The sequence below is a fragment of the Trichosurus vulpecula genome, chromosome 7, assembly GCF_011100635.1.
Source record: "Trichosurus vulpecula isolate mTriVul1 chromosome 7, mTriVul1.pri, whole genome shotgun sequence".
Taxonomy (NCBI): Eukaryota; Metazoa; Chordata; class Mammalia; order Diprotodontia; family Phalangeridae; genus Trichosurus; species Trichosurus vulpecula.
The window spans coordinates 16,604,038-16,631,644 of NC_050579.1; the positions used below are offsets into that span (position 1 = coordinate 16,604,038).

General features: G+C 46.9%; 1 protein-coding gene across 1 annotated transcript in view; it reads right to left on the minus strand.

Annotated features, from left to right (window-relative positions):
* Positions 1-834: 834 nt before the first annotated feature.
* DGKG (diacylglycerol kinase gamma) overlaps positions 835-27,607 on the minus strand; it is a 229,009-nt gene continuing 202,236 nt past the window's right edge. The window contains exons 29-31 of the mRNA XM_036768121.1: positions 7,089-7,209; positions 5,354-5,414; positions 835-2,085 (exon numbers count right to left, since the gene is read on the minus strand). Coding sequence (XP_036624016.1) covers positions 1,987-2,085; positions 5,354-5,414; positions 7,089-7,209 — 281 coding nt within the window. The 3' untranslated portion in view covers positions 835-1,986. The remainder of the gene's footprint in view (positions 2,086-5,353; positions 5,415-7,088; positions 7,210-27,607) is intronic.

The following is a 27,607-nucleotide window of genomic DNA, read 5'->3' on the forward strand; positions in this document are numbered from 1 at the left end:
TCTCACCCCCAGCATGTCTATCTAAAAAGGATATAAACCATAGACCATGGGTCTCCAGCTCAGGAGGGATTACTTTTTATGGCCCCCAATCCTTGTGATCATTAGAGAGAAGTATGTGGTGGCAGAAGTTTTGGTTGGGAGGGAGGGGAAAGGGGAGGAGAGGAGAGGGGAAGGGGGAGGATGTAGAAGAAATCTGCTGCCCATTGAATGCAAACCCAGCAAAGGATCCCAATTTGGAATTTTTAATCTTAAACTGAGTACCACAAACCAGGCCCTGGGACAATCGCATGAAAGAGGTCCTTACTTGGGAGGAGGGAGGGAGGACATGTGCAACGTTGGGGGGAGAGATAGATTCTGGGATTCCTCCTAGCACCAAAGGAGCCCATAATGTTCTCAGTAGCCTCTAAAGTTGGTGCCCTGGGCCAAAACTCTGATGCCCTGCCCTAGTCATAGGGCCCACAGGTCTAGAGCTGGGGGAGACTTTAGAGACCAGCCCGTCCAACTCTCTCATGTGCAATGGGGAAACTGAGATTTAGGGAGGTCACTTCTCAAGTCCTCATTTGAGAGAGACAGGATTCAAATCAGTTCCTCTGACTCCAGTGTGGTTCTTCCCATATGAATACAATTACTATTGATTCTCTGTCTATCTGTTTCTCTCCTCTCTCCCTCCTTCCTCTGTCTCTCCCTTTTTCTGTCTCTCTTTTTCTTTCCCTCTCTCTTTTTTTCAGTCTCTTTTTCTTTTTTCTCTCTATCTCTGTCTGTCTCTGTCACACACACACACACGCACACACGCACACACACATACATACTCCCTTCTTTCATTGTACTGGCCTTTCTCAATTTAATCTATCTATAAATAAATATATAAATTAACCCCCCCCCAAGGGAGAAGGGGTGTGTGTGTGTGTGTGTGTGTGTGTGTGTGTGTATGCGTGCGAGAGTTGTCTCCTGGTGTGTGCTGAATCTTGTTTCTTCTTCATTTGTATTTCCCCTGCCTCTCTCCCCCTTTGCCTTTCTCCCTTTGTCCCTCTTTCTTTCTTCATCTCTCCTTCTGTCTTCTCCTGTCTCTCTCTCTTACCACCAGGCCTCGGAACTCCCGCAGGAAACCTGGTGTGTCTTGAAGAAGTGAGAAGGCAGTGGCAGGGAGTTTTTCACATGCTGTTATTACACTGATTGGCAAAATAAAGCCCCGGGTTTTTCTGCCTTCCCACCCAGGTGCTCAATGACTAAGAAAATAAAGGCCCGTTCTGCAGTGTGTTTGGCTGCCCAGGCAGCTGGCCTACTCCCAACAGACCCTGCCTGGTGGAAGGAAGCTTGACAAATGCTCAAGCTGACAGTGTTCTCTGAACCAAGAAGGCTCCCCAGCCTCTGACCCCCTTTGCTGCCTTCTTAGAAAACTTCCGGGAGCCATGTTGGAGCTCAAATGACAACCAGGAGACGAACATACGCTTGCCGGCCTTCGCCAGGAGTCATGTTCTGAGCCCTCGTGGGCCATTTTGAATTGGCACAGATGGAGCTTTGTCCAATGTCTCTGGCCTGGGGGGTGGATGGGGGGGGGGACGTTGGTCTTGTCTTTCAGCTTGGTCTGGATCCTGCCACCTGTGAGGAGCCCTCTGCTGCCTCTGCATGGGCCTTCTGGGGTGGACCGGTGGGCAGGCAGGTAGATCTGGGCACCTACCTTTAAAGGGAGCCACCTAGGGCCTAGTGGGAGTTGGGGAGCTGGTGGACACGGGTGCCTTCTGAGCCCTGTGCCATCCAAGGTGCTATTTTCACTCAGCAGGCCCGGGTGTTGCCAACCCCGGTTTGGAAGTGGACAGAACCTGACGAGATGGAGATCTCTGTCCTGTTGAATCTCTTTGCCTCCGTTGCTTGGGGTGTGTGTGTGTGTGTGTGTGTGTGTGTGTGTGTGTATGTGTAGACTTCAAGTACTCCTTCTCCATCTCTTCGTCCACCCCCTGGGTTGGCTTGGGGCCTCTGGCATTCCTTTCAGAAATCCAGGTTATATTGCTTCTTAAGGAAGAAGAAGGTGGACTTTGGAGGTGGCCCCATCAACATGGGCATTTGGTTTTTGTGGGTGATGTTAGCCTAAAAGGAAAGAAAGAGAAGAGAGGAAGCAAATGAACAGCACATATACATGAGTCTAGTGGGAACAAATGGCTGGGGGAGGGGAGGTTTGGGGGGTAGGGGGTGGGGGGAGAGGGAGAGAGAGAGAGAGAGAGAGAGAAGGAGGGAGGTAGGGAGAGGAAGCAAGGGAGGGAGGGAGAGAGAGGGAGAGCTTAAGCGCTGGAAGGGGCCAGTTAGCTCATCCCCAGCAGAGAGTGGCGTGTAGTGGATAAAGGGCTAGGCATGGAATCAGGAAAGCCTGGGTTCAGATCTCGCCTCAGGCCCATCTGTGACTTTGGGTCAGTCACTTGGCCACTCTGGGCCCCAGTTTCTTAGGATCAGTGGAATGGGACCTTAGAGGTCACTGAGCTCCACCCCTTCATTTTACAGATCAGGAAACCGAGGCCCAGAGAGGGGAAGTGACCTACCTTGGGTCACTTGGGGAGTTAGTGGCAGAGTCAGGATTCAAACTCGTGTCCTGTGACACCTGAGGTCAGCACTCTTTCCTCCCCTGTTAAGTGTGTGTGCGTGTGCGTGTGTGTGTGTACGTGGGGGGTGTTGGGCTGGAATGTCATGGTTTCTTCTAGCTCTGAATCTATGATCCTATAGTTCATTTTACAAAGGAGGAAGCTGAGGCTCAGGGGGGAAGTGAATTGCCCAAGGTCACCCAAAATTACCCATGACCCATGTCAAGATGGCAGAGCTGGATTTGAACCCAGGGCCCTCTGACTTCAGAACTCTCCTCTCCACCTGTCCTGTGCACCGTGCTGTCTGAGGGCTCCCTTCCAGACTGACTGTGACCCTCGAATGGCTTCAAGTGGGCCAGATCTGGTGGTGCTGGTGGCCATGGGCAGAGATGCCAAGGGAGGCCGAGGCTTCCCACATGCAGAAATGCTTGTGCCTGTTCTACATCCTTGCCAGAGATTGTTGGGGTTGGGAGGGACCTTGGCGATGACCAGATCCAACCCACCCACTTCACAGATGGGGAGGTGGGCTTAGAGACCATTAAACGAATGACTTGGCTAAGGTCATATAGTGGAAACACAAGGACAAGAACCTGGGACACATGGACAGGTCTGACACCACCAGGCCCTGATAAATTGGCCTGGCCGGGCAGAAGTTTGAAGGACATACCAGGGGTCTCAAGTTCAGGTGGGAGCCTCAGTTTCCCTTTGGCTTAAAGCAATATGGAATCAATATGAGCCTCTATGATCATAGGATCCCAGATCGAGGGCTGGGAAGGATCTCAAAGTCCAACCCCCTCATTGTGGAGAAACTGAGCCCTCGGGGATTGCAGTGACTCACCCGGGGTCTCACATCAGAGCAGAGGACCTAGGGTGGGGGATCTTGCTCCATCCTTATTTTTATAAATGAAGAAACTGAGGCCAATGGGGTGATGTCACTTGTCTGAAGGAACACAGGTAGTAAGTGACAAAGGTTTGACCCTGAGCTTTCTTCCTCTAGACCCAGGGCTCTTCCCATCGCCTGTTCACAAAGTAAGTCACACCAAAGGATGGAGGGATGAACTGGCTCTGTTGGGGTGGGGTGGGGTGGGGGGGTGAGTTTTAGATAGGTTTTAGAGGAGGGAAAAGGAGATAACTGGTAGGGAAAAGGGGAAGGCCACCAGCTAGAGCAGGGTGGAGTCCTGGAGACCGGAAGGAACAATGTCAACGTTGAGGCTGGGATGAGGCAGATGAGCCGGGCAGCGCAGGGGGATGGAGGACTTGGGGGCGAGGAGGTTGGGAGCTCTGATGGGCACAATGGACAAGGACAATTCCAGGGGACTCGTGGCAAAACACAGTGGTGAGTTCAGAAGGCAGATGGAGGACACACCCACACACCCACCACTGTATACATACACACACTCATGCACACATATGTATGCATATGTATATATATGTGTGTATACACATATATGCGTTTTGCATATGTATACACAGACACACACATATCTGGTCATTCAGTAGTTTCTGACTCTTTGTGACCCCATGGACCTGACCCTGTGGGGTTTTCTTGGCAAAGATACTGGAGTGGTTTGCCATTTCCTTCTTCGGTTTGTCTCCATTCTACAGATGAGAAATTGAGGCAAATAGTGGTTAAGCAACTAGCCCAAGATCACACAACTAGTAAGAGCCTCAGGCTGAATTTGAACTCAGATCTTCCAGATTCCAGGCCAGTTCTCTATCCGCTGGACCATCTAGCTGTCCTGCGTGTGTGTATATGTGTGCACACATGTATATATATGCACATATGTACTCACATACATATCTGTATATAAACACACATAAAATATATATGGTCAACGTGGGGATTTGTTTTCCTTGGCTATGTGTATTTATAATAGGTTTTATTTGTCTGGCTTTCTCAATGGGTAGGAGAGGGGGAGGTGGGAAGGAAAAAATTCAGAACTTAAAATAAAAATGAATGAAAAACAAAAGGAAAGCAAAACAAAATAGTTCGTGTGAAAAGAAACCCAAGGAGGTGACAGTTCCATTACACTCTCCCCGGGTCAGATCACACCTGGAATGTTCTTTCCCCTCTGGGCAGTAGTCTGAGACGTTGGAGCCAGTGTCTATGGGGAAGAGCGAAATTTGAATAGTGAAGGGATGGGGTGGGAGACGGTGCCATACACGCACTGATGCAGAGAATTCGGCATGTGTAGTCCGCAGAAGGACTTGCAAGGGACACAGCCTTCAAGGTTTTGCAGTCTGTACACAGAAGAGGGATTCCACGGGTTCTACATGGCCCCAGGGGTAAAATGCCTTTAGGATTCATTTGGTCCTCCACTGGTGGTAGGTCATGAGTGGCATACTCACTCTTAGGAAATGGTAGGCTCTTAATAACTGTTTGTAGATTGATTAAATCCTTGCTCGATTGAAAGAACAAAGACTTAGTGAAACCCAGGGGTGAACTTTTCTCTATCCCCTGGATGGAATCCATTTATTTGATGTAGATTCAGATGACAAAATTAGTGGCTGAGGTTACAAGGAGGCAGTTTTTTGTTCAGTCTGGAAGCTTGACTCCCAAGAACGTCCCAGAAAAGTTTTGTGTTGTGTGTGGGACTGGACTGTGGGACCTCTGAGATTGCCTCTGACTCTAAGCTTCGCTTATTTGATCATTTCATTTTAAGCCTGGCCTGCTAATCTTGCTAAGTCCAACTCTAAGCTTGTTTTCTGCTTAGTAAGCCAGTGGTTGCCAGAGGCCAGGGGGACAGCTCCCCTGCCCAGCATCAAAGATGGACCCCACTTACCGTGCAGGGTGCCTGCAGCCAGGGCTCCCCGTCCACTTGCATGGGCAACATCTTGGTTGTCCTAGAACCCAGAACAACAGCAACAATAAGAGAAGAACAGTGAATTTTTGTACTAGGGGTAATGATGGGGTTAGGTGTGGGAGATGTATGAAATGTGGAAGTTTATTCTTGACTGTCTAGAGAAAGTTGGGCCATTCACAGGAGCTGGGGCGGTTGTCAGGATAAGACAATGGCAAAAGGCTCAGGATTTGGAATCAAGGGACCTGGGTTCAAATCCCACCTATGCGGCCTTAGATACGTTATCTAACTGCCCTGAGCCTCCTCTGTAAGGTGAGGGGGTTTGCCTTTGAAATCCTTTCTAGCTCTAGATCTGGTTACATCACTCAGCATCCCTGGGTTTCATTTGCCCCATGTGTGGAACGATATAATTGGTCTAGATGGCCTTTAAAATCCATTACAGCTCTTGACCTGTGATTCTCCAAGTCTGTGACAGGTCCCCAAAGGCCACCTGGAAAGAGGTAGGATGCTGTTCCTGAGGGCACCTTCAAGGAACTTACTTTGAAGGAGGTGGGCTGGGAAATGTTTTGGTTCAAGCCAGGATTCCTGCCAAATACTACAGCTCCTTCAGTTATGCAAGGTGAGGGGGCCTCAGTTCTGTGATGAGTGATAGGTTAGATCACGTCAGTGAGGTAATATCTCTGGTTTGTATAAAACACACATTGGGTCTGATTTCACCTGATGCTGCCTGTTCTGAGATTTGTCAATCCAGGAGTTTCCTGAATGACTACCTAGTTCCAGGAAAGAATCTCATAGTTTACAAATTTACTTACTCAAGAACAATGATCCCCAAGGAGTCCCTGAGACCCTTTCAAGGGCCCTTGAGTTCAAAATTATTTTTGTATAATATTAAGATTTTAAACTTCTGCAATGGTAAATCTCAATAGTTATAATCCACAGAGTCAAAAACTCTTTGGGGGCAGGGTTCTCAATAATTTTTTAGAGTATGAAAGGGTCCCGAGGCTCAAAAAGTTGAGAACTGCTGCTTTAGAAGGCAAGAACTGTATCTGGAGAAGAGATGGCCATCTGGGACTGGACTGAAATTACCGGAAGAATAAAGGAAATATTGGGATGCTGGTCTAGACTCACAGCCTTCTCTTGGATGTGAGTTTACAGAAGAAAGAGGATGGAAGCTTTTTCAAGAACCTTAATCAGTGGCATGTGGCAGCCCTAGGGACTTGCCTTTGGTGAGTTTGAGATAGAGAGAGATAGAAAAACAGAGAGACAGAATCAGAGACTGAGAAGGAAAGGAAGAGAAAGATGAGACATAGAGAAAAGTGAGATATATATGTAGAGGGGGGAAGGAGTGAAAGAGGGAGGGGGGAGAGAGAGAGAGAGAGAGAGAGAGAGAGAGAGAGAGAGAGAGAGAGAGAGAGAGAGAGAGAGAGTCAGTCATTTTTGGAGGGCTAGATCCCATGCAGGAATTATGGTCAGGGGGCTATCCCTCCGTGGTTTCCTTCTTTTTCCTTGTTTTTCACTTATTCCTCAAGAATTTGTTGAACAATTTCTAACACAATGCTGGCCCTCATGGAGCTTCCAGTGTTTTCTTTATTTATATTAACTAGGATAGATGGAAACGACACCCTCGTCTCCTCCACCCTCCCAAGATTTCTCTGTTCTAATCAGCAAGTCCTTTGTAGGAAGTGGAACTCCCCTGCTGAGCAATGGGGCCAAATACCTGATAGTAACAGAGGTGCATTGAGCTAGTCTCTTCCCAGCACTCTTCAGTCCAGTGTAGATTTGCCCCATCTCCATGGCTCCTTCCAGTCCTACCACTTCTAGAAGATGGTCACTGAAATCTATGGAACATGAAAGTGTCAAAACATCAATTCAACATTCAATTAAATGTCAACTATGTGTCAGGCAACATCCTAGGCACTGGAGAAGCAAAGGCAAAACCATAATCTTTCTTGCCTGTAAAGAGCTTACATTCTATTGGTTCATTAAGCAAGCATATTAAGCATCTGTGGAACCAGGCACCATGGCAGGTACTGGAGATAGAAAGATGGAAACAAAACAGTTTTCTCCCCTAAGGAACTTACATTCTACTTAGAGAAAAAAAGCAGTTAAGTAAACATAAATATACTATGTAAACACAAAATACCTCATTTTTTGGGAGGGTGGTAGAGTGGAGAGCACTAATAATTGGGAGGTTGGAGAAAGGCCTTATTTAGGAGACATTTGAACAGAGCTTTGAATGGAGGTAGGGATTCAAAGAAATGGAGATGAGGGGAGGGAGACCTAGGAAATGTGTGAAGGCATAGGGAGATTAATGTCAATGTCAAAGTACAACCGGAATAGACCATGGGCCATTGGAACGGAAGACTGTCTATCCCAAGGGATCTTGTCCCAGGATTGCCAACCAGAGTCCATCAAAGCCTCTTTGCCTCTCCGGCAGAAAATTTTTCTTGTTCTCTTATATTTTTAGATTTTAACTCAACATTTTATCAATCAATTAATTGACCAGCACTTAGTAAGTACCTACTATGTGCTAGAGATGTATTCAGAAAAGTCATAATACAATACATACAAAAAGTTTTTTGGTGGGGTGGGAGGACTAGCAACCAGGCAGTTGGTTGGATTGTAAACTCCTTGAGGGCTGTCATTTTGTCTTTGAATCTCTAGCATTGAGCACAAAGTTCAGTCGTTTCAGAAGCGTCCATCTTTTTGTGGTTTTTTCGTTTGTTTTTTTTTTTTTTTTGGCAGAGATAGTGGAATAGTTTGCCATTTCCTTCTCCAGTTCGTTTTACCGATGAGGAAACTGAGGCAAACAGGTGCAGTGACTTGCCCGAGGTCACACAGCTAGTGTCTGAGGCCAGATTTGAACTTAGGAAGATGAGTCTTCCCGACTCCAGCTCCAGCACTCAATATATTATGTGCCCCTTAGCACACAGTAGGCACTTAAGAATAAATGCTTGTGGGTTGATTGATTGATCAGAAAAGTCCTTGTGTTGTATAGTAGCACCACCTGAACTGTATCACTAAGAATGCCCTGGAAAAAAGAGAAACAGAGAAGACTCTTCTGAGTAGGATTACTAGGATGGCTAGCAACCTTCACATATGCATCCCGTATGCATCTGGAAGCCTTCCTTCTTCACAGACTTCCTCGGAGTTGCATCGTGCTAGAACGTATTCCTTGTGAGAGCATTATTGGAGTTGAGGGTTGGTGTCAGGAACCTTACAGTCTGACTCCTTCTGGAACTCTGAGCCCAAAGCAAGAGAGCAGGAAAATTCCTTAAAAGTTTCTATGCTGTGCATGCTGCATACAGTGACACCGTTCCTCCTCCCCAGTGACTGACGGTGGAGTCAGAGAGGCCTTCCTGGAGGGGGTAGCATTTGAATTATATTTTAAAGTATAGGTTGGAATCCAATAGGAGAAGATGAGGAGGGAGGACTTTTTAGCCTCAGGGAACAGGGTGAAGAAAGGCATTGGGAAGGGTAGCCCAGGGAGTATTTGGGGCATGTTGTCCATCATTGTTAAACACCTACATGTGGGGCTTGGATGGAGGTTGTACCTCAGGAACTACTAATGGGAATGGGTCTATGGGCTACACCAGGTAAGGTGTTACTGAGGGTATAATCAGCCAATGAGATCAAAGACCCTTCCTGTGGGGGGTCCAGCTCCCTTAGCACTGACCCCAGTGCTCAACCCCAGTCCTGCCTGGGTCCAGCTTGGGGAGACCCCATGACGGTGAGAAGGTGCAATGCCGAGTCCCCTAGGGTCCATCAGCTTCCGTTCTAATGGTTGATTTATCAAGGCCACAGTAGTTAGTGGCTGCCAAGGAAGGGGAAGTGAATTGGGGTTTGATTAGCCAGACAATGCCTGTGTTTGCCTTTCTTTTACTGATTAAAAACCAAACAAACAATACTTCCTTGATAGCTAGACCAAGAGTTCTTAATAAAGATAGTTAAACTTAATGAAGATAGTTGAAAAAAATTATCATGCTGACCGCAGAAACATCAACGTTGGCGCAATCTTCTGATTGACCAATTAATGTTTGATGGGCATTTTGGGGTGATCACTAGGGAACCTTCCTCCTTTCCTTTCACTTGCCTTTTCTTTCTCTTTTTCCCAGTTCTTCTGTCCTCTCCCCCCTTGTACCCTCCACCCCCACCCCCAGTGGCTTGAGAAACTCCCATCATTATAAGAAATCACGAAAGGAGAAAAGCTTGTTTAGTAGAAAGCCTTTGGCTCTCTGGAGGAATTCTGAGCCAGTGAACAATGAATGTCTAAACCTCCAGTAATTTAATTAGTTTCCCTTTGAACAAAACTGAACAAAGAGATTTGAATCAGCATTTGGAGGAACTTACTGTGACATTCAGGTACTACCTTAATATTCAAGGACACATTGAAGAGAGAGAGGGAAGAAGGCGGGAGAGGGGAGGAGAGAGGGAGAGGAAAGGAGGAGGGGAGAGGGGAGGACAGGAGAGGATTAGAGAGAGAGGAGGGAAAAGAGGGAGGAGAAGGAAGAGGACAGGAGAAAACAAAGGAGATGAAAGGAAGGAGAGAAGAGGATAGAGAGGGAGGGAAGGAGGAGCAGAAGAGAGAGGAGGGAGGAGAGGTCAAGTCAACAGGCATTTATTAAGTGGATGTGTCAGGCATTGTGCTAAGAGCAGAGGATACAGAGAAAGACAAAAACCAGTCCCTGTCCTCAAGTAGTTTACAATCTAAGGTGGGGGCCAGGGGAGAGGATTAGAGGGGGAGAAAATTTGCTAGCAACCACTGGATAATTGGAGATAATCTCAGAGGGATTAAGGGGTTTGAGGAGAGACTTCTTGCAGAAAGTAGGATTTCAAGTGAGACTTGAAGGAAGCCAGGGAAGCCAGGGAAGTCAGGCCGAAGAGATGAGGAGGGAGTCGATTCTAAGCATGGGGATGCACAGAATCCCAAGATGGAGTGTCTTGTTTGAGGAGTAGCCCAAGGTCAGAGTTACCGGGTGGTGGCATGTACCCAGAGAGTAAGGTGTAAGAAGATGGTCAAGATGGGAAAGGGCCATGCTATGGGGGGCTCTGAAAGCCAAACAGAGGATTCTACATTTGATCCTGGTGTTTGGGAGCCACTGAGTTTACTGAATAAGAGTGACACAGTCACACCTGCACTTTAGGAAGATCGCTTCCATAGTGAGTGGGGGATGGATTGGAGCAGGGGGAGCCTTGAGGCTGTTCCAATAGACCAGGTGTGAGGTGGTAAGGGTCTGTGCCAATGTCAGGAAAGAAAGGGGAGAATATGAGAGATATTACAAAGGTAAAATCCACAGGATTTGGCACCAGGCTGGCTATGGAGGAGGGTATGGGGAGAGCTGGGAGATAATGAGAACACTGAGGTTGTGAGCCTGGGTGACTGGGGGGATGATGGTAACAACACTGACCAGATAGGGATGTCAGGAAGAAGGGAGGGTCTGGGGTGTGCCTGAAGATAATGAGTTTAATCTGGGACATCTTGTGTTCTAGATCTCTATGGGACATCCAGTTTGACATGTATGAGAGGCATTAGGAGCTGTGAGAATGGAGTCAAGAGAGAGAGATTATGACTGGATAAATAGATGTGAGAATCCTCTGCCTAGAGACTGACAGTTGAATCCATGGGAGCTGATGAGGTCACCAAGCAAATAGAGAAGAAGAAGAGGGCCCAGGACAGAGCCGGGGGGTGGGGGGATGGATACCCACAGTTATCAGGTGGAAATAATCAAAGAGGATTGACCCTCATCTCTTGTTTGGAACTCTTTTCCAGGGCTTTCTCTCCTGGACTTCCAGCAAGGAGGGAGAGAAGGTTTGTTTCCCCTGACCCGACTTGTTTAAGAAGCATGTGGCAATGAAGATCTGTCTGCTTGTCTAGGTTAGCCTAAGGTGGGACCTCAGGTCCCTGACTGCCCTCTTCTGCCTGTTTCTATCCTATGGGACCAGTAATCCCAAGAAATAAACATCTCTAATTTTAGTGGTAACCTTATAGGTCAAGAGATCCAGATATTCAGTCAGACATCTGATGACCAGAGTGGAGAAGGTTCTTGGAGATAACTTCTACCATTTCCAGGAAGATCCTGCTGTTGAAGGAAAGAAGAAACTGAGGACCAAATGGGCAGGAGAAATGGCCATGATGAGTTGTTTGGACAGTGCAGGGCTGAGTTAAATGCAAATAGAAAACATCTGTGCAACTGGTCTACCAAGTTGTCTTTGCCTTCCTTGGACATAGAATGAGTTTAATAGGCTAATGAGATGTTTTATGTCTCTCTTTCTGTCCATGTGTGCCTCTGAGATGTTTTCGGAAGTTTAGATGGTAGAGGAAATAAATACTTTTTCTAGAAGGGATTTGATTATCCATATTTTGGGGGGAAAGAGAGAGAGAGAGAGACAGAGAGAGAGAGACAGAGACAAAGAGAGAGAGAGAGAGACAGGTACAGAGAGAGAGAGAGAGAGAGAGAGAGAGAGAGAGAGAGAGGGACAGAGAGAGACAGAGAGAGAGAGAGACAGAGAGAGAGAAAGAGACAGAGAGAGAGAAAGACAGAGACAGAGAGACAGACAGACAGACAGAGCACCTGACCACCTTCTTTGGGGTCAGACTCTTAGCCCCCCATGGGTAAATCTAAATCTAGGGTACATTTACAGACCAGGATGGAGTCCCTTGTAAGAGGAGGCTGTGGGGTATACAAAAACGCCCTCTATACCATACCATAGGATGATCATCTAGCCTCTACTTTAGGATCGCCTCCAGTGAGGGTAAGCCCACAACTTCTTGAGGCTGTCCATTCTATTTTTGGATCACTCCAATGGTTAGGAAGATTTTCCACACGTCGAACCTAAATCTTTCTCTCTTCACTTTCTACCCATTGCTTGGGTGGAAACCTAGAGGTTACAATCTCTCATAAAAAGACAGACTTTGAGCTGGAAAAGACCTTAGAAGTCATCTGGCCTGACTCCTTCCCTCCTTCTACAAATGAGGAAATTGAGGCGCAGAGAGGCTCAGTAACTTGCTCAAGGTTACATGGACTGTGAGTAGCAAAGAAGGATCTGAGTTCGGCTCTCTTGTCTCTACTCCCAGGGTCCCATTGTGCCCTGCTTCCTCTGTGAGCGGAGGTGGCAAACCTTCTTTTGGCATGTATGTGCCGGATTGGGTTTTCATTGCCGTCCCATCTCTGGGATGGCAGCCGGGGGCCAGGATGTTTTCTGGCCTGGCTATTCTTGATAACTAACCTCTTAGGGCAGAGACAAAGAACAGAACACCCGGTCTCTTGGGATCCTCTTCTAGCTCAGCTACTAATGACTTAGTATGTGGTTTGGCAGGCGGGGCCATCTCCCTGTTGTATTTATTACCTAGCTATATATTGATGAGAATCTGGAGTTTCCATCTTAGTAAAACACTACGAGTCATTGGCACCCACATCACAGGGTGGTGGGCGAAACATCGCCAGTAATGAACAGGATGGCATATGGGAGATGAGATCATAGGATCAGACACTTAGAAATGCATTCATTGCCTCCTCTATTTCTCCTGCTCATTCCAGAACAGTGATGTGGCTGATGGGCAGTTATGGGGGATGGAGGAAGAGAAGCAGAGATTACATGGGTAATAGTTTACATCAAGAGCCTCTAAATAATCAGAGCCCCTCTGGGCACTGGAGGGCCCGACCCTGACCCACCAGGTGGCCTTTCCCCAACCTTCCTGCCAATGTCCTTCCCTTTTTTCCCATTTCCTGGCTAGACATTGACCTGCCTCCTCCATTTCTTTCACGAAGGAACCCAGAATTCCTGTTCCACTCAGACTCTCAGACCCATTGGCCCTTTGTCAATGGTGGTAGAAAATTGAGGCCCAGAGGGTTGAGGCATTTGCCTCAATGACACTGTGCAGGGTTGGAGATACTAGTCCCTGCACTCAAGGTGCTTACCTTCTATTGGGAGAGAGGACACATGCAAAATGACTGTAACGTGGATACTGGTCACAAGGGCCCAGTCCTTAGAGCATGCAGCATAAACTCCCAGGTTCAGGAACTTGGAGAGCCGCCATCCAGACTTTTTCCCTGTGGGCCTACTGTATGGCAATGACCAGCCTTTTAATTGGCTGGGGTGGAACCGAGTGTGCATGTAGAAGGTTCAGATGGAGGAATCATCGTTTTGTTTCTTTCCTGGTCTGTGGGTTGGAATAGTGAGCCCAGGGCATATGAACTTCACATAGACAGTGATTTGGAGAGGAAGGGCCACAGGGAGCTAGGGGGATGGTGGGAGGAGGGATTGGAAATCAGGAAAAGTTTCAAGCAGAAGGCAATGACTGTTCCTGCTGATTCTTAAAGGAAATCAGGTATTGAAATCAATCAACAAGCATTAATTAATCGCCTATTATGTGTCAGGCACTGTAGTCAGTCACTGGGGACCCAAAGACACACACAAAAAAAGACCTGCCCCTGCCTGCAAGGTGCTCATAGTTGGATAGGAGAGACAACAAATACATACATAAGTATAAATCATAAAGGGAAAGAGAAGAAATTTAAAAATACAGCATCAATGTAAGTGTAGCCAGATTTAAACGGGACAGGTGTTACATAAGGTGGTTAGGCAGGGAGGGAGAGCATTCCAGGCGTTAGGGACATCCAGTGCAAACACACAGGAGATGGAGATGGAAGATGGGGGAGCGAGTGGGAAATTGCAAGAAGATCCGAGGCCTTACAAAGGAATCATGCATAGAAAGATGGGAAGGTAGGAAGGGGACAAGCTGCAGCCTCGGTTTCCATCTTCACTCTAGGTCAGGCCTTTGTTACTCCTCCCTAGCCTGTTCCAAAGGCTTTCCAACCGTTCCTTCTGCTTCTATCGGTACACACCCCAATCCGTCCTGCAGACCACTTGCCAAATTAATCTTGCTAATGTACAGCGGGCTGGTGGTGTGACCCACTTAGCTTTCCAGAGTTCCAGGATTCTTTCCAAACTCCAGGGCTCAGAGCACTTGCTGGTCTGCATTGGTGCGGGGAATTTCCTTACTGGGAGCTCCCCACACTGATGAATAAATGGTAGATCCAGTTTAAGAAATAAAGGACAGTTCACTCCCTACTCAAAAACCATGCAGTGGCCCTCTACTGCCTGCTGAATAAAGTCTAGATTCCTTAGCCTGGCATTCAAGGCCCCCCCACAATTATACCTCAATATACCTTCTCTAATTGTCTACATCTCCCCTTTACATACTCTGTGCTCCATCCCAATGAAACACCTCATCTTTCCTCAAACATTATCCATGTGTTTTTCACTCCTGCCTTTTGTTCAATGAGGGTGTTGGCCCAGAAAACATCTAAGGTTCCAGCTTGAACTCTCTGCCATTTTGGACACAGGGATTTTTACCCTTTTCCTCTTAGTTCCACTTGTTGAAATCCTGCACATCCTTCAAGGCTCAGCTCACATACCACCTCCTCCAAAAAGGCTTTCATGATTGCTTCCATCCCAACGTGGCTTCTTCTTCCTTTGAATATTCACTCATGTTACCGAGTGCCAAGTTTGATACCAAAAGCCCTCAATTCTATGCAGTTGAACATGGTCCAGTTGTGAGTGGATTCCTCTAATTACCTGAATACGGTTTGTGTTTGGCCCCTCCTGCACCTTAGTTTTGGCTTATTTCAGGCTCTCTCCTAGGGCTTATTCAAATCAGCCAGCCCACCAGGGCCCAGCTGCTAATGACCGCTTCAACATAAAGCATGGTTATTATGACATGTAAAGAACGGAAACGGGACTTGGTTTGGAGTCCCAGTTAGCAAAGGAATAGGAACATCTCTTTTCCTTCTATGCTTATGTATGTAGATAGACACACATGCATATATATGCATATAAGGAAGGCAGATGGCCCTCCATATTAAGAAATATGTATGTATATATATATATATATATATACTTTATCTATGTACATATTCTTTTTATTTGTTGTTTGTTCACCTGTTTTCAGTCACATCTGACTCTTCATGACCCCATTTGGGATTTTCTTGGCAGAGATACTGGAGTGGTTTGCCATTTCCTTCTCCGACTCATTTGACAGAAGAGAAAACTGAGGCAAACAGGGTAAAGTGACTTGTCCAGGGTCACACAGCTAGTAAGTGTCTGAGGCTGGATTTGAACTCAGGAAGATGAGTCTTCCTGACTCCAGGCCCAGTGCTATATCGATTATGCCTCTTAGCCGCCCCCTTATCTCCCTTTTTAGACTATCAGCTCCTTGAGGGCAGGGACTCTGTCTTATTCCTTTTTACATTTCCAGCAGCCAGTGCCAAGCTCTGCACATAATAAGTAGCTGCTCAGGAAATGACTGTTGAATCCAATAAGAGCCACCCATAAGCAACTTTCTCCTAGGCAAATCCCTTTTCCAACTGGGACCTTATCTCAATAGGGGTAAAAGATGGAGTGGGAAAAGAAGGTGCCCTGCCTGTAGTCAATTGACAGGCATTCGCTGGCACCCTTTAAGGCAAACATGCAGAAGGTCTTGACCAGAGAAATCGGGGCTCTGAGATTATTTCTTAGCGTTACTCCATTTCCCACCCCACATTAGAAAGAGAATAGTGGTGTTGTGGAGAGAGAGGCAACCAAGAGATATCAAGACCTGGGTTTGAGTCCTGACTCTGACACATACCATCTATGTGATCCTGGTAAGTTGCTGAGTCTATCAGCACTGCAGGGACAAAGACCGAAGCTGCGGAGAAGACACCAACCTGCCTTGGCAGAGGGACTTTTCTCATCTGGGAATTCCCTATACTGATGAAACAGGTTAGCCTGTGTTAGAATGGGAAGGATTTGTGAAATTCGCTTTGATAAAGTCATGAACCAGTCAATTGTGGGCACTTCATGTGAGACGTAGGAGTCAGAATGAGTGAGGGTTCCCTTAATCATTTAAAACAAACCCTTCATATTATAGACCAGCCAAGCGAGGGTCAGGGTGGCACAGGTCATGGAAGACGCCATTTGAATCTGGGTCTCCAGTTCCCTATCCAGGGCTCTTCCCATGATACCTTGGTGTCAAGTGTGACAAGATATGATATGGAAAATGAGGAGAAAAAGGGAAGAGACCCAATCCGCAAGTTTAAAGTCCAGTATAACATCGTCGGGGCACCATCTTGGTTCTCCCCAAAGGATGGAAAGGGGAAAGTGGTCCCCAAACTGAGGGCATCGTAGAGTCATGTATTTAAATCTGGAAGAGATTTCAGAGGCTAATCTAATCCAATCCTCTTATTTGACATCTGGGAAACAGAATCGCAGAGTCGTTAAATGTTTTGCCCATGGTCACATAGTAGGTGGCAGTACTTGAGCTCAGATCCTCTGACTCCCAATCCATTGCTCCTTCTATTGGGTCACTTTATTTTTGGAGAGAGAAAGAGGAAGGCAGCTTACTGGCCCTGCTTCCATTTGTTCACCATTTCCTTGTTCTCTTAACTCCTCAACAAAAGGCCATAATTTTGCACAAGTAAGAGGATGTGGATGTTTAAAGAGAAGGTACCCTAAGGATGCCTCTGACCGGGAGGCCTTGCATAAAGCAGTCAAAGCCCAGGAGACCGGGGGAAGCTTAGTATTCCTTGCCAGGTGGACACCCCTTTTCTGCTGGGACCCTGAAGCCAATGAGACAAGTGAAGGGCTGGCTCAACAGCTCCATGCTTGGAGCTCCCCGACCATATTGCCAGATCCAGACCAACTAACTGGGAGCCATGGTCCAAAAAAGATCCACTGAAGAAGGGTGGATCCCAACACCTTGGTATTGTTGCTTCAAGGTTAAATAACATAATAATAAAAACAACTAGGATTTATATAGTGTTTGAAGGTTTGCAAGGCACTTCATATGCCATCTCGTTTGATCTTCACAATAATCTTATGATGTAAGCACATTTTCCCCATTTTACAGATGGGAAAACCAAGGCTGAGATAACTTGCCCAGGGCCACAAGGTTCATTAGTGTCTAAGGGAGGATTTAAGCTCAGGCCTTCCTGACTCCAAGGGTAACATTGTATCCGCTGTAGTTACTCAGGTCTCTCCTTTTCCCTGGAATGCTTCAGGGCCCATCAGGACATCAAACAATATGGAGCCTTGTGACCCTTGGTAACCCAGATGTTGGGACATAGCTCTGGTGGCTGAGGAACGATACCAGCGAAGGCTGGATGGTGCTGAGAGTGAGGAGAAGCAGTCAAAAGACACCGAAAAGCATGGAATTATTATGACATTAATTTTGAAATTCTTAATAAAAAATAATTTCTATGACTAACATAAGAATGAGACTAGAAGGTTCAATTCATTTCTTTCCAATTCATTTTGATTCAAATAAATGGGCATTTATTAAGCACCTACTATCTGCAGAGCACATGCTTGATGCTGTAATATTAATTAAGTTGGGACTTTTTTACTGTTTTAGAATGCTAAATTAATTAAATGTCTTTGATAGAGTCTTACTAGGTGCAAAGCCCCAGGCTGGTTAGCAAACTAGTTCGCTAGTTTGAGAGAGGTGAGAAGCCCCCAGGGCCCCAAAGGGAGTTGCTAAGACCAGAGTCAATAGTAGGCACCTAAGTCATGGCTGTTCAGATGACGTCTGATGACGTCCAAAGAGTTTATAAAAACAGAGAACAGAGCTGCGTGCTTGAGGCTCTCACTCCTGGAGGAGTGTTGGCATGGGACTCTGGGCAGCTACTCTAAGAGCCTCCCAGGTCGTCAACCCAGATGTTGATGGTTTCTTGGTAACTATGAATTGTGATCTGGTCTGTTTATATTGAGTATGTTTGTAACTTGTTTGCATTTGCTCTGAAGTTCAGGTTGCTAGCTTAGTATGAAATACTTCATAAAAGCTTTGCTAAAATCTAGGTAAACTATAAACACAATTTTTCCTTCTGGCATGACTAGTTCTAAATGAAGCTAAGCTGGCTGTTCATCACTTGTTTCCCTTTCTAGAAACAGCAACCATCTCTGATGATTTGTCTTAGAATTTTCCCAGGAATTGAAGTCTCTGGGGGCCAGCAGGCTAATAGACAACAAAGCTGAAAAGGAAGTCAATATCAAGTCAAACAAGCATTTATTAAGTTTATTAAGTGAGTTTATATGTGTATGTTGGATTAAAGTAAGATTGTTAACCCCTTAACTCTACTTTCCTTAGTAAAGCGGATCAAAAGAACCTGTGCTGGCAGCATTCTTGTTGTTAGGCTTGTGTTGGTCTTTCACCCCCACAACAGCTGCTAGCTGCATTGTTGCAACAGATGCTGAGGATATAAAGAAAACATACCACAGTTCTGGCCCTCAACTAGCTTCCTTTCCACCAGGAGAGAAATGACCGAAACACCGCATCACGGTCTAATGCTTCTAATAGTGGGTTTAAATGCTTCTATTAGTATCTGGGGTAGGAGATGAAGGGCTGATAAGCAGACCTAATTACTTCCTCTTGGCTGACACCAAACTCCTGTGGGTGGCACCTAGTGTTTCCAAGTCCTCCATTTAGTTGTGGCTTTTGCTCTAGTCATGGCCTTCCACTCCTGGAGGGAAGGATTTCTTTCAAATCTGCTTGGAAAGAAAAAAGGGACTATAGGTTCCTGAAGCCAACTCCAGCCCTTCTCCCACAGGGATGGCCACAGTCTCAGTTGTGCGTAGGTATTCTTTGGTCTAGCGTCACTTGGCCTTGCTCTGATTTTGGGAAGTTATAAAACATGAATCGACAAAATCTCTTTTTTGGCTAGCTCCTAACCCTCAATGCTGAGAATGTTCCCAGCAGCTATAAATGTCTGTCTGCCTCTGTCTTTGCCTCTCTCTCTCTATCTCTGTTTCTGTTTTCTCTTTCTCTGGGGACCTTGCCATCCATATGCCTTAGCTTATCTGAAGACATACATAACGCAGTATTTCAATAAACAACCATGCTGTCATGTAGAAATTGGTTTCTTTGGAAACAAAGAACAAATAAACTCTTAAAGAGAAATGATTTGGTAAAGTTGACAAGACAGAGACAGAGAAAGAGAGGAGAAAAAAGAGAAAGGGGGAAACAGAGAGACAGAGAAAGAGAGACAGAAACAGAGAGACAGAGAAGAAGACAGGGAGGGAAGGAAGGAGAGAGGAAGGATGGGGAAAAGGCAGAGAAGTATGGAAGAGAATCCACTAGTGTCTGTCTCTGCAGAACAATGAGTACTCTACCCAGGCCTGGTTATTTTTGGGATCCTCTCAGCCTCACACCATCTTGATAATGGAGCCACCACATCCTCTTCTCTCCCACCAGAGGCCATGGCCGATGCTGCTCAGTTGTGTAGGTGATGGGCAGGAGCAGCAGCATCTTCTGCCACCTCACTCTCCACCCCTTGCTCTAGCTGAGGCAGCCCTGAACTTTTGCAGAATGACAGGTGTGTGGCAGCAGCCCCTGCCCCCGCACATTGTCCCAGCTGTTCCAGGGCACCTTGCCTTCAGTGTGATTGGCCACGTCTTGCCCTTCATGGGGTTTCTGCTGTCCCTTCTCCTATAGGATGAAGGGGAAAGAGACTGTGCTTTCACACACAGGAAGACACACTTTAATCTTTCATTCCATGTCCAGTAGAGCTCAGTTGAAAACCCTAGGCAAGTTTAGCCTGGAGAAGAAAAGACTGGGGGATGGGAGCTGGGGCACGCTGGCTGTCACATGAAGAAAGGCCTAGATTTGTTTTGTTGGTCTCAGAAGACAGACTTGAGAGGAAACTTGCAAAGAGGCAGATTTAGGCTTGAGGTCAGCAGGAAATCCTAACCTTGACAGCGGGCCTTAAGGGGAGGGGGTTGCCTGCAGAGGGAATGAGCTGCCCTTCCTCGAGGTCTTTGGCCAGAGGCTGGACCACCACTGGTGTCTTTAGTCAAGAATGGGGTGGATTTGATGGTTGCTGAGGTGCCTTCCAGCCTGGGGAGTCTGTGATAAAATACTCAGCCGAATCCTGTTCTGGGGAAGCAGAAAGCTGAGCTCACATGTCTTTGAAGTCTCCCCTCCCCCGCCGCTGGGATGAGGGTGGAGGTGGGAGAAGCAGGAGAGCTGGCAGTGTCATCTTCCCCCTCCGCTCTTCCCCCCATCCCTACCTTTTGTTCTGGGAGGGAGCATTCTGTTTAAGACTGTGCTTCACGAAACAGTTCTGTGTTTGGGGGTTGGCTGCTGGCCTGCCAGGCTACTGTGGGGAACAGAGAACTGCCTAAGTGGGGAGAGCTCCCAGGAAATGATTCTGGAGCCGGCATATGTTGCTGCCATGCATGGACACCCAGGCTTCTGCAAGGGGGTACAGGACTGGGCCCAAGTGAGGCTTCTGAGGAAGCTGAGGAGGCCTGGGAAGGCTCTCTCTTGAGGAACTGTGGGTAAGGAAGGACCATAGTAAAAGTCACAGAACCTACAGACTGTCCCTCTAGTCCAACTTCCTAATTTAACAGTTAAGGAAATTGAAGCCCAGATGAGTGAAGTGACCAGGGTCACACAGTAAGTGGCAGGTGCAGAATTTGAACCCAGACCCTCTGGCTCCAAATCCAGTAAAGCTTTCTGCTGTGCCATCCTGCCTTAGAACAAAGGAGCCGAGACAAATTCCCAGACACCTTGGGAGGCTGAAGGAGAAGGGAGAGCCTGAGAGCAGGTGCCTGCAGGTGGGGTAAATCTCTACCCAGCTCCTCTTAATTAGAGAAGACTTCTCAGCAAGCAGTCTTATTAAAAAAAAAGAGAATTGGCTTTCTTGGCTCGAAGATAAAGTACTAATTGGTGTATTATTTGGTGTAGCTAACTTTGCTCTCTGAGTTCAGGAAGCCTTGACTCCAAGAACACCATGTGCAATAAAAGAGATCAATTAGCAGTGAGCCCCCGCAATTGTATCCCACCTTAGTGTTGGGGGCAGGGCACATGGAACATGCCTAATTGGAGTCTAAACCAGCCTAGATTCAGAACACACAACAGGAAGGAAGGAAGGAAGAAGGGAGTGAATGAAAGAACTGAATGAACGGAGTGAGTGAGAAAGCATTTATTAAGCACTTATTATGCGCTGGAGATACAAATTAAAACCGGGAGTTCACACTCTAAGGGGGAAGATACAAGAGATGGAAACATAACGGATGACGAGAGGCGAGAGTGGATACGGAAAAGCCAATTAGATTCAAGGCAATTCAGCGAGCCTTCCGGAAGTACCTGGTTTCTCACCCTAGACTCTTGGCACAACGCCTGGCACACAGTAGGTGCTTAATAAATGTTTCTTGATTGACTCGGGCTGGCCCCGGCTCTTCTGCACTGACCTTTGCCTTCACCCGGGTGACAGGGCCGTGGTTAAGAGGGCACCGATTACTGCCCCCAAGGACTCTCTTTCTTTGTTCTTCCCACCACCCGCCCGCACTCCAAACCGAACACGGTAGCCCAGAGTTGTCTCCCTACGTTCAGCCTCTCCCCTCCCCCCTCCCAGCAGCTGCCAAGCCCACGCTTCCGAAGAACCAATCGGACCGTTTCATTCTCCTGCTCAATAGGCTTCCCAGCTTCCTTCTTGCCTCCAGATAAAATACATTGTCCTCCATTTCCATTGTGGCCCCAGTCTATTTCCTCAGGCTGATTGTCCATTACTCCTCCTTACAGATGCCACGGTCCGGCTAAACTGTTCCACTTGCTGTCCGGCCCCCTTCTCCCATCCCCTTGCCCTCCAGGTGTGGAATGCCCTCCTTCCTCACCTTCCGCTCTTGGGGGTCTCCTCCCCGCTTGCAGCCTCGGTTCAAGGGCCACATTTGAAAAGAAGCCTTTCCTGGTTCCCCCAGTTGTTAGCATATCCAGACTCCAAATTGTTTTATCACGTACATTTTTTTTTTAGTACTTCTCTATTTACACAAGGCATGGGAAGAATGCTATATTTGGGTCCAGAGGACCTGGTTTCAAATCCTGGCTCTGTCTGTGCAAAGACTGTGTGACCTTGGAGAAATCTCTCTGGGCTTCGATTTCCTCAACTGTAAAATGAAGGTGTCGGATCAGATGGTCTTTGAAGTCCCTGCCAACTCTATCTATGATCCTCTATCATTTCCCCTGGTAAAATGTAAACTTTTCCCTGGATCCCTAGGGCCTAGGACACTTTTCTTTTTGAAATTTTCTTTGGTTTGGACCTCTGATTTCATCAGTATAAAGAATCTCCAGTGATGCAGATCTGCGGCTTGTCTTAGTCTTAATGGTTATTGGGGGTGGGGATGGGGACTGAGAGGCAGGATTTGAACACAGTTCTTGTGACTCCAAGGTCAGCCCTCCACCTACTAACCAATCTGCACACTGCACATAGTGCCTATTACACATTCGTCGAATTGGATTTTGATACTTTCACATTCTCCTGTTTTTTGACTATGAGTGGACATGTCTTATCCCCCTTACTAGACTGTAAGCCGCTTGAAGGCAAGGGATTTCTTTTATTCCTCTCTCCTTCCCCTCTAGTCATAGTCACACTGTTCGATGTTCATGTCAATCCCACAAATATGTAATGAACGATGAGAAAGTCTATGGGGTTACAAGAGTTAAGCAATCTACCTGCCCGGTTCCCAGGGACATATGAGCATCTCTAGATGGGTGGTACTCCGTTAAGTGGGGCCCTCCTGAAAGAGGAAAGGGGTCGGGTTTGCTAGGGCAAGGCCTGGATCACTGGAGGAAGGTCTGCACTTTTTCCACACACTCCTCCACCCTTCCTCCAAATCTAGGACCTCTCCCTTCCCTCTTCTGCATTTGCTTGGCCACTGCTACTTGTGGCTGCTGCACTTTTCTTGGCCTCAGAGACCCTTGCCTGGGCATAGCCCCTGCATAAGTAGGTGATTATCTGGACAATCCTACAATAGGGCTTCTTAGTTTTAGGGTGGAACTGAGTTATAGTTCGGTAGCAATACTGGTATCTGCCATGGAGACATAACCATCTCCTCTGAGCAGAAAGGAGGCTGTGAGCAGTCACCGTGGGAAGCTGCTGGATTTGGAGACAGGACCTGAGATCAAATCCCAGCGCAGCTGCTTGCATGACCTTGGGCAAGTCACATTGGCTCTCCGTGCCTCAGTTTCCTCATCTGTAAAATGTGGAACTTGGATTAGATGGCCTCTGGGGTCTATTCTAACTCTAGTTACAGGATCCCATGATTCAAATTTAGAGGAAGCAGCAGTGCCTAGCTCACCTCATGTTCCCAGGCAGGCATAAAAAGCCAGGGAGAAGCTATCTATCATAACTTATGTTGACCTCTGGCCCTTTTTGCCAAGCACTAGAGCCTTCTGCCCAATCCTTAGACCACGTGGCTTCATTCATTCTTGAGCTTTGTTAGATCTGGGAGCAACAACTCACATTTACAGAAGGGAGGCAAAATGTCCTTGGAATAAGGTGCAGTTTGAAGTGGACTTTGATGGGTGGGTAGAAATTGGCCCAGAAGGGTTGGAGTCAGGGAGAACATGCCAAGTGGAGGGACCTCCGAGAACCAAAGCATCGACTTGGGAAAATAGAGACTCATTTGGAGAAGGGCAGTGAGGCCAGCTCAGCTGCTACAGATGGTGCACAGAGAACAGTCAGAGGGAATGTGGGGTAGTACTGGGAAGCGTGAGGACAACGGCTGTAGGTAGAAACAGGAGTTGAGTCAATACCACCAGTGGGCTGGAAGTGAATGCCCAATGGTTCCACTAGAATGTAAACTCCTGGAGGGCAGGAAGGGGTTCACTTTTGTCTTTGCAGCCTTAGCACCCCGCACAGCCATTGGTACATAGTAGGAATTCGCCAAATGCTTTTTCATTCATTCATTCATTCATTCATTCATTCATTCATTCAATTACTGAATTCCTGAATTGGCTTCCAAGAGCAGGCCTTTTCTTCCTCTCCTTCCTGCCTAGGGGTCTGATGGGCCGCTCAGTAAGTCACTTGTTGTTGTGTTTGTCCTTCATTCTCAAAGAGGACCATGACATCAGTTGACTTGGATTTGAGTGAGGGAGGGCTGTGCAAGGTCACCAGCCTCACTTTCTCCTCCAGAGACATCTGGGTCCAGGGGCCAGATATTCATCGGGATGATGAAGAGATGACCCAGGATGACAGGCGAGACCCTGGCCCTTTCAGGCTAAGGTCTTTTCAGGTACTGACTTAGAGTGAGGTAACACCCATTCAGTGAATAGGCCTCTTTAAGAAGTGAGTCAAGGGATGGTCCCTTTAATTAGAAGAAAAAGAAAAAAAAATCCAGGTGGGAGGGGACTACCCTCAGGGTTGCTATTCCAAAGAGAAATAGTTAAGCATGGAGGAGGTATTAAAGAAGGTAGAAAGGGAGCTTTGGGTAAGAGAGCTCAGATTAGAAACATCAGAGTGAGCTTTGTGCTCATCAACCATCAATCAGCCCTCTGAACTATTTCCAATGTGGTGCAGTGGCCTTGGAATCAGGAAGGCTTGAGTTCAAATCCTCCCTCAGATATGAGACCCTAAGCAAGACACTCCATTTTTCTCAGACTCAGTTTCTTCACCTATAAAATGGGGAGAATAATACCACCTATAATTGTGAGGATCAAATTAAATAATATACACGAAGTGCTTTAGAAACCTTAAATGCTACAGAAATGCTAGGTATTGTTATCTGCCTCCCTAACGTTCCCGGTGCCACCAGCATGGTCTTATCCCCTCATCCCTGTGCCATTGCAAAAGCCTTTTAAAAATGCATCAGGTTCATTTCTCAACACATCCCTCCTGTCTTCCCCTCCCAAAGAGCTGTTCTTCATAACAAAGAATAAAGAAGGAAAAAACACAGCAAAACTAACCAGAATATCAAAGGAGTGTGGCAGTGTATGCAGTGTTCCACACCCATAGTACCCCACCTCTACAACGAAGTGAGGGGAGATGTCTTCTCATGTGACACATCTTAAATGGTCCCTTACCCTGTTCTCTTCCTTCTTCAAGGACTACTTCCAGATTCATCTTCCTAAAGCTCAGTCCTGAGCGTGTCTCTCTCAAAAACCTTCGATGGCTCTCTATTACCTACATGATAAAATCTGACCTCTTCAGCTTGTCACTCAAGGCCGTCCACAGTCTGACCCCAACCTCCCTTTACAGCCTTGCTTTCCACTTAATCTCCTAAACCAGCTTGCCACTATAGCAAACTCACTGCTCTCCAGAACATGCTTCCGTCTTTCCGCACCACGTGATTCATGTAGAGGGTACAACACTGGCTTTGGACTCAGAGGATCTGGGTTCAAATCCTATCCCAGATACCAGCTTCGTGACCTTCAATGAGTAACTTCCGATCCTGGGGCCTCAGTGTCTTCATCTGTTGTACTTGGGTTGTACCAGGCACCTTTTGAGGTCTATCTCATGACTAAGATCCTTTAGGCTCTCAGAACCTCAGTTACCACTCTGGTGAGATGGGAATGACAATGCCTGTCCTACTTACCTCACCAAATGGTTGTGATGAAGATGTTCCAGTAGGAACATGAGTTATTATTCACTCGTGCTTCTCCTCCTGCCCAGGACATCTTTTTGGGGGCCTTGTGCATCTATTAACATTCTACCCATCTTTTGAGACTCAGCTCAATCTGTCCCCTCTCCTGAAGTCTTGACCCTCCCAGCCAGAAGCTAACTCTCAGTCCTCTGAATATCGGTAACCTTTCACCAGGCACATGTTGCCTTTGACCTGGAGGGTTTTAAAAAGGGCTGTATATTTCTTTTCTCTCCAACTAGATTGTAAGCACCTAGAGGGCAGGGCCTGGAGTCAGCAGACAAGAATAATGAATGAAAAAGCAATTACCAAGGGTTTACTTTATGTCAAACACTTTGCTAAACTCTGCAGTTACAAAGGAAAAACACTAGAGAGTCTGGGCTCTCAAGGAACTCATACTCTAATTGGAGGAGATAAAACATATAAAAGAAAGTCTAGCTTCAGGGCAGGTGGGAAATCCTAAGCTCTAGCAGTAAGGTGAATGGCAAGGCCCAGTGGTCCCTAGGTTGCTTGAGTAATTTAAGAGACATTTGAGGAGGGGTGAATTGGGGAATGACTTCAGGGTCATAGATCAAAGCCTGGAAGATAGAAGGACAGAAGGTAAGGCTTGGTGGCCCTCTACCTCATCAGAAGAAGTGGCTTGACTGCCATTGAATGCAAACCCTTTGAACAAACAGCCAAGCAGCCCAGACAAGAAGAAGGGCACCCCCAGTGTTGACATGGGATCAAATCCCACCTCTGCTACTTATTACCTGTGTGACCTTAGGCAAGTTAATCAACCTCTCTGAGCCTGTTTCATCATTTGTAGAATAAGAGAATTGGCCTAAATGTTGCCTAAGAATATGACCTTAGGACCTTGTTCAAATCCTGGTTCTGCTCTGGGCAAGCTCTTTTGCTTTTGGACCTCGATTTTCTCATCTATAAAATGAGTTGACTGGACTTTGTGTCTTCTAATGTCCTTTCCAACCCTAGCTCTCTGATTCCCGTAGCACCATGTATGTGGGAGGCATCTAGTGTTTTTTATTTTTTTCTATTGTTCCCAAACAGATCCACGGAGCACCTAAATCAAGGCTTAGAGTATTTATAGCTTGGATTTTTGCCACAAGCTGGAGAGCTTGGGGGCCTAGAGATGAAGGGTGGCTTGGGCTGGCCTTGGTGGAGCCGAGGCAGGGAAATACTAGGGCAACTACTCCTGACAAAGGCTCGTGGCACTTTAGGCATGGCCTTGTGGGAGCTGTTGCCAGGGGAAAATCGCTGTGGTTCTATTTTGGGCTGAAAAGCTCGCTGGGAGGAGAAATGGTTTGTAGATCAACTCCATCCTGAACGCGTGTGAGGAAGATTCCCTTGTTCAGGGCCAGAGTGAACTTCTTAGATCCCCCCCTTTCCTTCCTCTCCTGGCTTCTCCACTGAGCAGGAGCCCATTGGAAATGAGACCTGTCATAGACCTTAGCCTCTGTCTCCTTTAAGACACCCATTCCCCACCTGGATCTTAGAATGGATATTCTCCTACTCCTGCTCCGCTTTATTATGTTCTGGTTCTGTTCGGCTCGCTGTCTAGATATTTTAAAGGGTTTAGCATAGTGCCTGGCACACACATGCATGTTTCCTCCATATCTGCCCTGCTTCTGTGGGATTGTGGCATCACAGATTTAGAGCCAGAAGGGACCTTGAAGGTCATAGGGGCCATCATTTTACAGAGGGAGAAACTGAGGCCTAGAAATGGCTAAGTAATCATATTGAGATAGTAAATGGCAGAGCTAGACTTCTCATCATAGGGCCCTAGGACCGTAGATTTAGAGCTGGACCTTCAGGGCCATTTAGTTGGAATCCTTCATTTTGCAGCTG